Consider the following 14,771-nt stretch of genomic DNA (forward strand, 5'->3'; position numbering starts at 1 on the left):
ATCAAATATTTAATTGCCCAATATTTAATAGGCGTGTTCAACAAACATTGAGATGAGGCAGAAGTTAGAGGCTGTTTCTACAATAAAATACGCTAACCCTGCTAATGAATAAAAGAGAAAAATCCTCTGCAGCATCCCAGTGCCTAGCCCAAACCTGTGTTTCTCTGCTGTTCTGTAGTGGATTTGTGCAGTGCACAGCACTTGCAGGCCGGACAGGTGCCAGGTTCTTACAGCATTCATCGATATCTCTTGGGGAAAACAATAAGCAGGAGCCACTGACATCTGATAAAAATATTCTGCTGGAGTTGTCCCCCCCCCCATCCTGCTATCAGATTAAAACAATGTGTGTAGCCAAGTACAAAGCACATGGCTCTCTTGTTAGAGGATTGACTGATCAGTTTAATGCCCCGGTACCTTATTTGAAGAACAATGTCATCATTTATGTGGGGCTGCTTTTGTTGGGCATAGCCTTGGAGGCAAAATGCTCCTTTGTAGTACAGCCTGAAATCTCTCGGCGTGTGAAACGGCCAAACTCCTTGTCATCTGTCAAAGGGTTACAACACAGCCATAAACTGAGTAGTGCAGAAACTGCTTGAACTGAGACTTTTTTTTAATTCCAGCAGCCTCACCAGTTACCTTGTTTTATGCTGAACACTTTTTTTGACTTTTTTTCCAACCTTTAAAGGTTATTTTTGGCTGTCCTGAGATAGTCTCACACCTCTTTGTGTAGACCCTGAAGCCTTACAGCTCCCTGAGAGGTGTGGGGAGCTGGGGGTCGGCCTCTGCTCGCAGATACCCAGGGCCAGGAGCAGAGGGAACGGCCTGGAGCTGTGCCAGGGGAGGTTGAGGTGGGCAATGAGGAGCCATTTCTGCTCAGCCAGAGCGGGCAGGCGTTGGGACGGGTTGCCCAGGGAGGTGGGGGAGTCCCCGTCCCTGGGGGGGCTCCAGGAGAGGTTGGGGCTGGTGCTTGGGGACACGGCTCGGTGGGGACAGTGGGGGGGGGGGGTGCTTGGAGCAGGTGACCCTGGGGGGCTCCTCCACCCCTGCTGACCGTGTGAGTGTAAGCCCAGCTTTGTCCCTGCTGAGGGGAGGTTCCTCAGCTGCTGTGTGGATTTTTCCACCCGCTGTGGAAACGGAGCCGCGAGCAGGGAGCTGCGGCCGCCCGCCCTCACCCTGCCCCCCTCCGGCCTCCCCGGGGCGTGGAGGACGAGCCCGGCCCGAGCCCTGCCCGAGGCCGCGGGGCTGCCAGCGCTGCCCCCGGTGCCTTCAACCCCCGGGGGGGCTCGGGCCGAGCCCGGTGGGGCCGGCAGGGGGCGAGCAGGAGGCGGCGGCCGGGGCGGAGCGGGGCCGGGAGGAGGCGGCGGCGGCGGCGGAGCGGCGATGGAGCCCCGCCGGCCTCAGCGCTGAGCCTCCCCCCCCTGTGTGAGGCATGGCCGGCCTCATCAAGAAGCAGATCCTGAAGCACCTGTCCCGGTGAGGCGCCCGCAGCCCCTTCCCCTTGGGGCTGGAGGGGTTTAGGGGGGGAGGCACCGGGCTGGAGGCCGGGGGGAGCTGAGGGGGGAGGCCCTGCCCCGCCGGCCTCCCCTCGGGGGGCTCTGGGCGCTGTGCGGCTCCCCCCGGGGCTGGTGCTGCCTCCTGGGGGGGCGGCTGTGGAGCCTGGGGGGGCGTTTGGAAACCCAGGGGGCATTTGGAAACCCTGGGCTGAGCCTCCTGGGAGGCTGAGCGAGGGGAAAAGCCCCCCCCAAAAAATCAGGGGAGAAGGAAGGGGGTGCCGCGCCCCAGGAGGAGCAGGATGGACGTGACTGGGACGTGCCCGGGTGTTTTTTGGCTTTGGGTGTTTTTTGAGGGCGTCGTGGCGTTTCCAGCCGAGTTCGTGACAGGCAGCAGGAGGTGCACTGAGCAGGTCTGCGGGGTGTTTGTGCTTTGTGCCCGAGCCTGGTGTTTGGGAAGTGTGGCTCCTCGCTGTGGCTGACCTTGGCCGAGTCGCGGTGCCTCGGTTTCCCCGAGGAAAGCCAAGGCCAGGAGCTGCGGGACCGCCACGCTTCGCTTCGTGCCCCACGGCCGCGGGCACGGCCTCCCCCTGCAGTGCCGAAAGACCGGAGCGACGTGACGACACGTAAAGAGCTGGAGGGTGCTGACGGAGGCGCAGCATTGCACACTGCTTTCCTCCTCTCTGCCTTCTGAGCTGCAGACATCGCGTCCTATCCATTTTTTTAATCTGTTTTTCCTGGTGGGGAAGCGATTGCGCAGGGCTGCAGCGACTTCAGCAGGGTTACAGGGTGACAGTGCTGGAGCAAGGAGTCAGACCCCGCGTGTCCTGGTGCTCTGAGGCCGTATTGTCCCAGCTGCTCGGAGGCTGGCAGTAAATCCTGACGGTTTCTGGGTCCTCGGAAGAATCCCTGCGAACTTTAAGCGAGCAGTCTCCTCGGTGAAGTGCCCGTCTGCGGTGGTTCTGACTCACCAGTTGCTCAGTGCTCCAGCTCGCCAGGCATGGCACCGAAGCGGAGTGCAGCAGAGCCTGCTGCGAGGCTTGTTCAGTGCACTAATTTTAGGGAATTTCTCCTAGACCTGATGTCACAAATCCCCAAGCTTTCTCTCTCATTCCACCTCAAAGCAGCACGTCATGCTCATTGCGGGTTCAGTCACCTTGTGGGGAGGCACGGAAGCGTTTGTAACGGGGAGAGGCAGATGAGAGCAGTTGTTAATGGTCTCTTAAAAGGGCTCAGCTTTATTCCTCGGTACCGCTTCGAGGATTAAAGGTGCCTGTGCTGTTCTTTTACATGGTTCTCTTTCTTCTAGGTTAGTTGCTGGTGGTTTTAGTCCTCTTAATCTTTTTATTTAGTTCTGCTTTTTCAGTCCACCTTATCTTGCACTTTCCCACTCCAAGTGCCCCCTTTCTTCCCTACAGCCCTGCCGGTTGTGGTGTCTGTCTGCGTTCCTCTTTGCATGTGGTCTGGGGAGAGCAGGAGGTCACAACAAATCCTGGGGCTTTACCTGTGTTCCTGCCAGCTGAACTTGCTCTGCCGTTTGCGGTGGTTGGTCTGATCCTGCCCCTCTCTTGCATAAGTACCGTGGATGCTTTGCAGAAACGCGTTTTGAACACAGATTAGTGTGTAAAAAAAACACAATGCTTTTCCATTCCCATTTTGTTTCCTCCAAACACCTCAGCTTCACACTCCCTTTGGGTTTTTCTTTCAGCTCTGCTCATTTGCCCGGAAGAATTTTGCTACTGAATCATTAATCTGCCTTTATTTTCTGCTTTCAATTTGCATATGAAATAATTCCTTGTTCCTTTTGTTATGTTTTCGTTTGAAGCCGTTTCTGCATGGGGTGTGTTTTTGTTCCTGCTCTATCTGGAAATTTGCAAGGAAGGGATCAGAGAGGCAGAAAGATCAGGGAAATATGAAAGAGTTATTTCACACCAACTGTTCAGATGAAATGAGCCTCATGCATGTCAAATAGGATGACAGGGGTCACTTGCAGAGATCTGTAAAGCTGGGTTTGGCCACCGGTGACAGAGCCGAGTTACGAACCTCTTTTATAACGCTCAGCCTGTGTTGGGTGTTAGCAGCTTAAATTCCTAGAACAGAAGAACCTAAAATCTTGCATCGCTTCCACCATCTGTGCTTTTCAGTCTTTTGTCCTATTTTTAGCTTGGAAAAGAAAACAGATTAGGTGGTTTTTACTTTTGGGTTCTTCTGCTGGCTGCAGCATTTGGGCTGCGTGTTCTGCAGGGAGGTGTTTCTGTCCAAGCGAACCCGCTACGGCTGGAAGAAAGGGCCCTCTGAATGGGCTTGCTGAAGCATCAGCTGCTTGGTGTGTGTTTGAACCTGAATGTTTTGAATGCCTCCGAGGCTACAAGAGCAGCACTTCAGTTGTGTTTACCAGGCTGTAATTATTCATGAAAGCGATTGCTTTAAAATAAAAGCAGTGATTTGACTTTTCCTCCTCCTGGTTTGGTTTGAAAGAAGCCTCTTTTTACTGTATTTTCTTCAACTGTAGGGAGCACTATTAAAAAATATCTCGTGGTTTTATAAAGGTCGTGTTTATCCCCCTTTGGTAAACAGGGAAACTGAGGCGATATAGACTGCCCAAACGTACTCAATGTAATGCTTCAGGGCTTCAGAGTTCTCAGCACTGCAGTGGAAATCCTTATCAAAATGCTGTTTGTTTAATTGCATCAGGAAGCTTTAACTCGCTGCTGCATCTGACAACTGTCTCGTGACAATTTTATTGCACGCACTAGAACATGTGAGCTTCTGGAGAGTCTTTATAACTTCAGCCTGATAGGCCACCCAGTTCTGCACGTTACCTGGTTTCCAGAGGAAAAGCAATGTGTAATCCCTGTGTTTGGAAGAAAATAATAAAATTTAGGTGGAGAAAATAGATAATAACTTTGTATGCTCTGATTCCAAAGGGCCAGCCTGAAAGAGCCACTGAGTCAGAAGGCTCTGACGGCAAGGAAAGCTGTGTCAGCAGGGAGCTGGGGTGCGGTGCTTGGGAAGGGGAAGGAGACCCCACTGGATTTGGCTTTGGCAGTGCCCTGGAGAGCTGCAGCTGAAAGGGAGCTTCAGGTGTCTGAGAGCAGGGTGAGGAAGCAGCAGAGGAGAAACAGGAGAGCGAGCAAAGTTGGCTGAGATACCATCAGCACTGAGTCACTGAGAAAATACGGAGGAAAAACAAGAGGGGAAATTAGACCTGTTCACCAAGGGAGGAGGGCAGCGCTTGAGCCACAGCTTCAGCAGCTGGGCTGGGTGCTGACAGATGTGAGCAGCAGACACAGAGGTGACGCTGGGCTGCTCATTTTGTTTGAGCTAGCACCGTGCTTGTGAACAGGGCCTGAAGCTCGCAGAGGCCCCTCTTCCCTGAACCGAGCCCAGCACGTGAGTGGCGGGGGGGGGTTGTGCTCTGCTTTGCTGCCAGGCTGTTAATGCTGGACCTCCAGACTCCTGGGATCTCCACTGCTGTTACTTGTGTTGGTTGGGGTGAGAAGGTGCTAAGCTGCTGTGCAGCAAGACTGGGAGTTGTGGCAGGGTGTAGGACAGGGTTCGTAGCAAGGTTTTCTGTGTTTTGCACTTTGCTTTGCTTCTGTCGGTTGGTTTATTTTTCTCCTTGCCATGGTTTTGGAAGGGGCTGAACGAAGGGTACCATGCTGGACAGTACAAGCTTCCTGGTGAAGGCTGAAGCCAAATTATCTTTGGCAGGTGCGAGGCTGCACAGCCGGGTTTATTGATCCCACTACCAATTGTCACTTCCCTGTCCAGGTATCAGACCATGGAGCACGAGGCATGGGAGCAGCTGCAGAACCATCCTGTGTAACACAATGCTGGAGCCGCCTTTTTGGAGAAATCAGATTGGTTTTAGAAACAGAATTAAAAAATATCCTAGAAAACAAAGCAATCAAGTACCACGCACAGGGTGTAGTACTCTGCTGCTCAGAAATGTAGGTCAGATTCGCAGCCAGAAGTGACATTTCTTTCGTGTAACTCCTCACAAACCGGATTGAGTCTCAGCAGAGCCTTTCCTCTCAGCTCACAGTGGTTCAGTCCAATATCCCTTTTTCCAAACAAGACTGCTTTGTCTCCTCCCCTTTCTTGTTTGCAGTTGCATGTAATCCTTGCAGATAAAGCCACTGCTGGTGCATAAGAGGAAAATACCAAGCAAGCCTGCGGCGTGTCTTTCTTCTAGATCAATTTAGCAGTTAGGAACATGTGGGTGTCACAGAGTGTGCCTAGCTAGGAATGAATAGGCTTCTGTGGGCTCTCGTTTCATAACTTGGATCTAAGAGTCTCAGGATTCCTTCCTGGCCCTAACAATTCCTGTATTATTGCCCCTTCCGAGCACTCGCTGCTTCCGTTCCTCGTGCAGGGAATTCGGAGCTGGGCACAACACGCAGGAGCGCCCGCTGGCATGTCAGCCCTGCTGCTGTGTGGGGCTGGTGGATGAGCTCCTTGGCTAGTCGGGAGCTGTGTGAGCCCCTGTTCAAACCCTGCAGCCTTGCCGTGCCCCAGGCCCAGCCAGGACAAAACAGCCACTGCAGCTGAACACGGGCACTGGCCTCTGCGAGGTGGCGATGGCACAAGAGCCACTGAGATGTGTTATCCTGAGGGGACCCGTCCTCTGCCTCAGAAAGCACGGGGAGAAGAGGCAGAAGCAGTTCATCAGTCAAAAAAAAAAACCCTAACTGGCTCTCTGCTGTTCAGGAGCTGCCGAGATGTGCTCTGTGGCCTGCCTTCCGCAGAAGGTCGCGTTACGTTATCAGAGACGCTTCGCTTCCCTGACACAAAGGGTGGGGAATTCCTCAGGTCCTAGGAGCTCTTTTTTTTTGCTCCTCGGTATGGTTTCTCGGCCAAAAGCTGCGATCTGGAAATTTTGGAGGGTAATTTCTCACAGCGTTCTCTGTCCTTTTACTTCTCACTTCTCCTCCCGAAGCGTTTTGCAGCATTGCTGCGTGCTCGAGCGCTGCGCTGCAGCTGTGGCCTTGCAGTGGCAGTGAAATGCTGGCGCCTTCGGTCAGGTTTCCTTTGCCTTTTCCTGACACAAAAAGATTTGCTGCCAGCGTAAGGTGTGTGCTTACTGCCTGATCCTTCAGGTTTCTCCCAGCTTCCTGACCTTGATTCTAAATTAGCTGAAAGGCACTGAAGGAACACGGTGGGTGGGGAGGAAGGCAGTGAAATCTCATCTGGGAATGGCTTGATGAAGTCGGTGAATCATGAAATGACGGAGGCAGAAGGGACCTCTGGAAGACCTTTGCCTGGGACAGTCTCTGCTGGAATCGACACTCGCGTTGCAATTTTGGCTTTAGCTGCTTTAATAGTCTTCTCCAGCGATGAGGGAAATTCCTGCTGCTGAGGACCATAATTTGTCTAAAATAGCCGTTGCAGCTATGGGAAACATGTGAAACCACAAAGCTGCTGGCAGTTAGAAATTGATGATAAAACAGCCATTACTTTTCCATCTGCAGAGCATTCTGTTCCTGCTTTTCAGTGCATCCTGTTCAGCCAGGTAATAGAAACGTGGAATTATTAAGCTTGGAAAAGACCTTCAAAATCCTCAAGTACGATTTCAACCCCTAGTCCCTCAGCCACTCCTTGTAACTCTGCTTTTCCAGTCCTGTCACAGCTTCCTTGCTCTTCCAGCAGCTCAATGTCCTCCCTGTAGTGAGGAGCCCACAGCTGACCACAAAATCGAGTCAGGGTCTCACCAGGCCCCCTTCCAGCCACCTGGGCTCAGTGTGCCCCAAGCACAGGCCCTGGTGCTTGCCCTTGTCAAAGGCCATGGAGCTGGATGCGGCCCCTCGGCCCCGCCTGGCCGGGTCCCCCTGCAAAGTCCTGCCCAACGTGGTGTCATCCCCAAACCTCCTGAGGGTGATCCCTTTGGTGCCAGGTGAGCACCCAAATCGTGGAGGCTTTAGGAAGCGCCAGGTAGGGGCCCCATAGCCCCCCTGCAGCCGGCACTCGGATGACAGCAGAGGAGGGACGTGGCTGCGTCCCCGCAGGCCTTGCGTAATTTTGGCACCTGCAGAGAGGATCTGAGCAACACGAGGACGTTGCAGAGAGCAGGTAATTCAGGTGTGGACAAGCTCCCTGAACATGGAAGGAGCACGCTGTGACCTTCAGGTGGCTGACAGGCAGGACGCTTGCCCCAAAAGCCCCAAAATAGGAAGGATTTAGGGGCAGACGAGATGGCTGCGGCTCACCCGCTGTGGGACTGTCGGCCAGATCTCGTGGCCACCGGCAGTGTGACACTTTGTGTGGCTAAAGGGAAGTCACTTAATCGCTTGGTGCCTTAAGCTTCCCGCTGGGTAAGCAGAGATAAAGCTAACGAGCCCATTTGTACCATGCTCTGAAAATAGCCCTGGGAAGAGTGGCAGAGAACCAGTTTGAGGAACTGGGGGGAAATGGTTTGTAGCTAGAAACTCTGAGCCAGTTTATGAGAACGAAGCTTTGTCAAGTCTCTTTTCCCGGCAGTTGCTGCTATTTTTGTGGGCAATCAAAAAGAGTTCCCAAGGTGCTGAGCACTGAACCAGAGGTAATAAGTTTGTCTCTGAAATACTTACGTGCTATGTCTAGCAAAGCATTTAAGACTGGCTACAAACCCTTTAATGTTGTTCTTTGGAAAAATTCTTATCTTACCAGTCCATTTTGATGCCTTTTTTACGTTTTTTGAAAAATGTAAATGTTGAAGAACTCTTTATCTAAAAGCAGAACCGCAGGGTACTGTGGAGTCAGTTAATAAACAGCGACTAACTCTTTGTTCAAATAGGGATGGGGAAGGAGAGCGCGCACATGACGGGAGATGGCATTTACCTTTCACAGAAAGTGATCTCCAGGATCAGCCTTGCTCTGCTGCAGTTTGCCAGAAGAACCAAATTGTCAGTTTTACAAAATGTATGTGAGCTGCCGGTGTTTCCAACCACTTCCACTCAGCTCAAAATAAATGTGTGCCATATCAGGAATGCTAAATAGACTCTTGTTGCAGCAAAAACAAATTGCACTTCAGTAGCTCAGGAGGAAAGCATGGCTGGATGTATTCTCACATCAGCGTCGGGGTCTGCTGGCCTTGTGGAACCTCTCTGCACAGTGGGTACTCTGCAAACTGAGCAATGTGCCCAGAAAAGAGACTATTAAACATGACTTCTCCGCTTGTTTTATTTCTCCTGGACTCCTTGAGCTCTTACCTCCGCCACTGCTGCTCAGTTGAGTCTGAATTATGTCCTAAGCTTTTATTTTTTATAGTTTGGAAATAAAAATGCAGATCAGATTGCAAGATAAATAATGCTTAGAATATGAGAAGCGGGGCTTCTGCCTGGCAAGAAGGAGTGGAAACGCTGTATTTGCTTATATATTTCTTCCTAGTTTTCTTTTCTGGGTTGTTATTCACTTTGAGGTTTAGCCTTGGGAAATTCCCTGGCAGCTGAAGAGGGTTTACATTCCAGATTTCAGAGCACGGGGCAGCTGGCATTTAAACTTTACTGAGCCGATGAGCTAGAAATAGTACAACAGTTCCTCAGCGAGGTGGAGATCCACCCCTGCCAAAAACACCCTGCCTCTTTTCCTTTCAGGTTAACTTGTGGCTTGCTTTACAGAGCTCCTAGCACCAAATTAGTCGGCAGTGGGTGTGCTGTAAGAACTGCACCTCATCTGGAGCTCTGCGATCTTCCAGTTTTCAGGGTGCTTTGGAGTCATTTTGGGAATAAAATTGTCCTCAGGGGTCTACCTAAGTGGGGAGGCAGCCTTCAGTTCAGTCTCTTTGATCTGTTTGGAAATGTTGATTTTCCTCAGGAGTTTAACTTGGAATTGAATTTCTAAGTCTTTTGGCCTCGGGTGAGTTGTACTGCAACAGATAACGGTGATCTGGGAGCCAAGACAACTGGAAATGCATTTGTTCTGGGCACAGATACATTTTGAGGCACCAGTGCAACTGCTTCGGGTTGCTGAGTGGTATATCAACACGCTCAATGCTTGGAAAAACAGAAAGTTGACAATCTAAAGCTACCAGTGGCAGTGTGTACAGACATCCCACTGCACTTTATCCACCCGGATAAGGAACCTCCCAGTGCTGAGGTCTGTTTCCATGTTACACAGAACCATCGACAGGGATTGTTCTGCGGCTCCAGCAGAGCGAAGTCATGGAGATTTTTGCAGTGGGACCAGCTTGTCCGCAAAGGAGAGCAGCTGGTCTGGCAGTACACCTGGTGTGTGCTAATAACGTGCTCACCGTGGAGCTGGGGGTGACTTTGGTGAACAATTAGTTCATTTGGTAGTGATTGAATTGCCTTAAATTCTAAATGGCCTTATATTAATTGAGTTGATATGATACCAACTGGATTAGTACGAAAGGTTATGTAATACCATGCGTAAATTCCTCTTTTTCTGTTAATTCAGTGTACTTCTCTTCCTTGGCTGCAGTTCTGAATCCCTCAGACCTGACTAGAACTGTGGCTGCTTACCAGGCAGATTGCTCCACGGTTGCACCAAAACCTTGAGCTAGTAGAATGGCTTTTCTTCCCAAAAGGGCTTTTACTTCTTCCTATGCATCTTCGAGGCAGCTATTTTTTTTCCCCTTTTTACAGAAGTTTTCATCACTTGCTCAGTTTTATTTCCGCCAAAATTATTTTTCAGTTCATTCTCAGCCGTGTTTTGCAGTCAAAGCCTCTGCTGTTGTGTTCCTTGAAAGTCTTCCTGTACTTAGAAGTCAGCGACCTCTTCTTTTGCCAGTCATGAACCTTTTTTTTCCATGTAAGCAGAGTCTTGGGCTTCCGAGATAAGAAGGATTAATATGAAGGGAAGTGTCCTATCACAGAGATTTGGGGATTGCAGAAGATCTTTCCAAATGAAATGGTGGCTTAGATGGATTAGGAATGGATTAGAAGGCCTGTCCAGACCTAACCCAACAAGATTCTGGAAAGATTTTTGGCACGGAGCAAATCTGCATTGACATGAATGTAGGTATTTTCCATGTCTAATTTCTGCCCTTCTACCACAGTCACTTAAAATACAATTTGGAACACAAACCAGAGGGGAAATTCATCTTTTCCTTTGCTGTTACCCTTATGAAGAAGAACCTTGTCTGCAGCAGTTTCCCCGGAGCATTTATTACAGTTTGCCTGTTTTCGGATTGCAGTTGACAACTTACCCTCTTCCTGACTTGCTTGTGTTTTGCGGATTTTTCCATCTGCTCTCCGCAACGGTGGCAAGCATTGCAAGCCATTCAGCCACTTCTTCTGCCAAAAAATGATGCTTGGCAATCAGCAAAATCAAGGTCGCTGGTGTACCGCTAATTAGTTCTCACATATAATAACCATAGTAACAAGGATATTAATAGAAATAAATGTGTTTAGCTGTGTAGATGCTGGTTACATACAATAGACGATGATTACTGAATAATTGCAGAAATTGAGGCAGAAAATCTATTTTGAGCCTGCGAAGCTACTGACGAGAGGGTTCTTGTGCCACGAGGCAGTGAGCTAATGAGAGAGATGGGTCTGAAGGGAAATGTGATGGTTTCAGACGTCTTCTCCTGACGTTATCTGTCTATGTATTTGTTCTGGAGACAGTGAGGCCAGACAGCTACAAATGGGAGCATAAATTCAGTATTTATGATGATAGCCTGGCTTCAGGCCAGCAGTAAGATTTGGCCAAACGCCCTCTTGCAATGGGTGAGTTTGGGGCCTCTGGATGTATCAGCTGATGAATCAGGCATTCTTCAAGCAGTGACATCATTTAGTTATATATAATGTAAATATATATATATATATTCAAGCTGATGACTGAGCAAGTAGATTGATGCTCCCGTGCCTTCCCCATCTAAAACATGAAATGCAAATCAAGTCACAATCTCAGAAACTGCCCCAAAAGGCTGAGAGTTTCTGTAAAGAACATGATTTTCTTGGGCCAGGCCCCAAGAAGCTACTGAGGTTTAAATAGCTGGGTGCTGTTAGCTTCTTAGGACAGAGCGAGCCCTTCTGTCTGCTGTGAAAGTAGGGTAGTGCTGGTAATGGCTGTGTGTGTCTGCTTCCTAGGAAAGTCGATTGAAAGCCCAAATGCGTCATCTCAAATGGAAAGAAACAGCAGAGAGAGGGAACTTGTAGGGAAATCTCTTCCCTGAAAACCCGTGGTCACAGGAAGGGGCTTGACCTACCAGGTCTATTTAGCTGTGGCTCTGAAAGCTTCTGGCTGGCATTTCCCATCATCTTCATTGCGAATACAGAACGTTTTCAGTCACCTGAAGGCTTTCTGTGGGTGCTGGTGACTGTGGCAGTCTGGGTGGCTGTTGGGTGGACACGTTTTGAGATGAGATGTTGCTCCTGGTATTCTTCCTGGCAATGCATTCGTGCTTGTACAAGCCTACGCAGCTGCAAAATGCCCTGGTGACCGCAGTGACAACTCTATAAAGGGTGGGAAAAGGCTTTCTGGTGTGACTTTTGTCATGGTAATCCTGGCAGACTCAAAAGGAGTGCTGTCCTTTGAGTTTACTGGCTTAGTGCTGCATGACTTCTTCATAGAGTTGGGGGGAAAAAAAAGCAAACAACAACAAATATCCCACACTGTCAATTTTCCTAATAGCTACCATTTTCATTCATTTTTCTCAAAGCCAGCAATCAGTGCTGCCAAAAATGTTACTGTTGATGAATATGAATGGAGCGAGCCTGCCAACAAGCATCTAAAATTGTCTGCTCTCACGGCTTCTTCCTTCCCCTGACAGTGACCAAGCAGCTCCTTTCAAGAAGTAATTTGGCCTCTATAAAATTCCAAGTTCGCAGGCACAGTTCATCTCTTTTCCTTTTGGAAGCCCCACTGACATGCACTAAATATACCAAAATGTCTTAAATGTGAGGGTTATTCCATCTGAAAATCTTGGATCCCTTTAGAGGGATGAGCTGGGACTAGGCACAGCTGCGGGAATTTCACTGTGCTTTAAAGGAAAGGATTTATTTCACATTTATGTTTATGATGCTTCCAGCTTCTGTTGTTCCGTGACTGGTGGGATCGATAATCTGTCCTTCAGGGGTTTTGGTGCAGCTAAAAAGCCTGTTGGAAGAGGCTCTTCCATGGAGTCTGGTAGTGCTTGTGCTGGTTTTCTTGTCTGTTCAGCAGGATTTCTGCAGCCTTTCCCTGTAGGTGAACACAAATACCTGTCTGTTTTTAGCCAGGTCATGTTTCATACCGCTCTCTCCACCAGGGTCTGGTTTCACAGCTTCTCCCTTCACTGTGCTACTGTTTTTAAGATAAAAAGAGAGACCAAGTAAAAATAATTCCCTGTTGAGACATGTCCTTATGTTTTGTTTCTTCTGCATTAGCAGCTGAGAGCGGCTTCCCCTTCCGAGCACGCTTAGGCTGTGGTGAGGATTAAGACACCTGGGGTTTGATCCTTGCTTTGCAGGAGTGAGGAAGCTGCCGTGAGCCTCAGCCTCTCCCTGCCTGTGAGCATCGCTGCCCGCAGCAGCCCCGTGAGTTCACCAGTGCCGAGCGCTTTTCTTGTCATTATTTTCAGTACCCAGTCCCAGGCAGAGGCAATTACACCTTTCAACACACCTGGTTCACTGATGCAAGACAAAGATGCTCACGTATCGCCTCTGGAGCTTTTTGGTCCAGCTCTCAGCACTGCCTGAGTTTATGGCTCGCACAGGGGGACCTGGCACAAACCCTGCAGACACCCAGCACGTCCCTGCACCTGCCTGTCCCCCGCAGCACACGCTGCTGTGTGTTACGTCCTCGTGCAGGGACCAGCGGGTGGTGTTGGGCTTGGCCTCCTGCCTGCGTGTGTTTAAATGAGAGAGCCTCGGGTTAAAGGCACGAGGAGTTCAAAGCAAACGTCACCTTCCCTGCGTCAGCCTGGGACGCTGGCAGGTGCGTTACGAACGCGGTCAGGGCTCAGCAGGCAGCGCGTGCCCTCGGTTCAGGAAGGGAGGTGGCGGCGTGGCACAGGAAATGCCTGCTGGGGCTCCGGTGGCAGCAGCAGACCTGGCACTGAAAGGGATGGAGGTGACAAGGAGCAGCAGGCAAACACAGCCGTGTGTGCCGCCCTCCTCCTCGGGGAGCGGCCGTATCCGAAACTCAGGGCTGATATCTGTGGCTCTTCACCATCCCTCAGCCTCTCTGTTAATGCTCATTTTAGGCATTTTAGTTCATTAAAGGCATTTCTCTTCCAGGAAGCCCTGGGGTGATGACGAGCAGCTGCTGCTGGCACCTCAGGTGACTTTACACCGCACCTCGTGCTCCTACAGCGGCCGCGTCTGCTGTCACCCCAGCAGCATCGCTCTGGTTCCTCCTCCCCTGTCCTCTCCGTAGCAGTGGCAGGGCTTTGTCTGGGATGTTTTAAGCCTTTCAGAGGGAATCCGACCACGCTGCTGGTGCAGGGAAAGGAGACAGAATGGCAGCATGTGACTGTGAGCCTAATCCTGTTTGTGCTGACAATAGGGTCTTTCTTTTTCTTCCCCTTTCTGGACCACTGGGCAGAATTAGAATGAGTATTAGTTTGGAGGAATGTGTGAAATGAGCTCTGGTTTCAGCAGTGAGTAAATCAGCAGGCAGGAAGTCTTCAGCCTTGTGACTCCCGTGACTTTGTAAATCTGACCAGCCTGGTGCTCGGCTCCCTCGGTGGCGACCCAAAGCTCATGCACTGGGGCTGGCCATCCTGGCGAGGTGCTGGGGTTCAGGCTGTGTGGTCTAAGCTGTCTCTACTGATTCCTCAGGGACCACAGTGTTTTTAAAGATGTTAAGCACCAGAATATGCTGCTCTTGACCAGTCTGAAATCATTTCTTTCATTGCACTTAAATCACAGGCGCGTAAGGGAGCTGGGGATATCAGGCTGTGTGTAAGGGAGGTGCAAACAACAGTGGAAATGCTTGCCAGGAGGAGAGGACAGGATTTGGGGTTGGTCACTAGGGAGGGGAGTTGGGTTGCATGCTCGGACTTGCTGGGCAGGGCACGTGCTGGCTTGCAGGACTGCTGTGTAGAGACAGCAATAAAAGTAACGAATTAATGATCTTTTGCTTTCCTTTGTCAATAGCCTAAAAAAAAAAAATCTAGATAATAACACTTTTCACCATTGATATCACACTATTTGGGTGGTAAAGTTGTTGTCCTGTTGTGATTTGGCTTTGGTTTTGTTTTGTTTCTGTCCTAAAGCAGTTCTGCTGATTTACAAGTTCCTGGGGCTTTACATGGAATTTTCAGTTTAGTGAATTTGATTAAAACAAACAAGCAGAAACAAAACCTTCAAATGTCAAAGTGTAAGGACATTTATTTTCTGGAAAAAACAACAT

At 50.1% G+C, this 14,771-nt stretch overlaps 1 protein-coding gene across 1 annotated transcript in view; it reads left to right on the forward strand.

The window, feature by feature from the left end:
- Positions 1-1,197: 1,197 nt before the first annotated feature.
- BLTP3A (bridge-like lipid transfer protein family member 3A) overlaps positions 1,198-14,771 on the forward strand; it is a 34,843-nt gene continuing 21,269 nt past the window's right edge. The window contains exon 1 of the mRNA XM_027444886.3: positions 1,198-1,473. Within this exon, the coding sequence (XP_027300687.3) occupies positions 1,430-1,473 (44 nt within the window). The 5' untranslated portion in view covers positions 1,198-1,429. The remainder of the gene's footprint in view (positions 1,474-14,771) is intronic.

Source organism: Anas platyrhynchos, chromosome 27 (assembly GCF_047663525.1).
Source record: "Anas platyrhynchos isolate ZD024472 breed Pekin duck chromosome 27, IASCAAS_PekinDuck_T2T, whole genome shotgun sequence".
Taxonomy (NCBI): domain Eukaryota; kingdom Metazoa; phylum Chordata; class Aves; order Anseriformes; family Anatidae; genus Anas; species Anas platyrhynchos.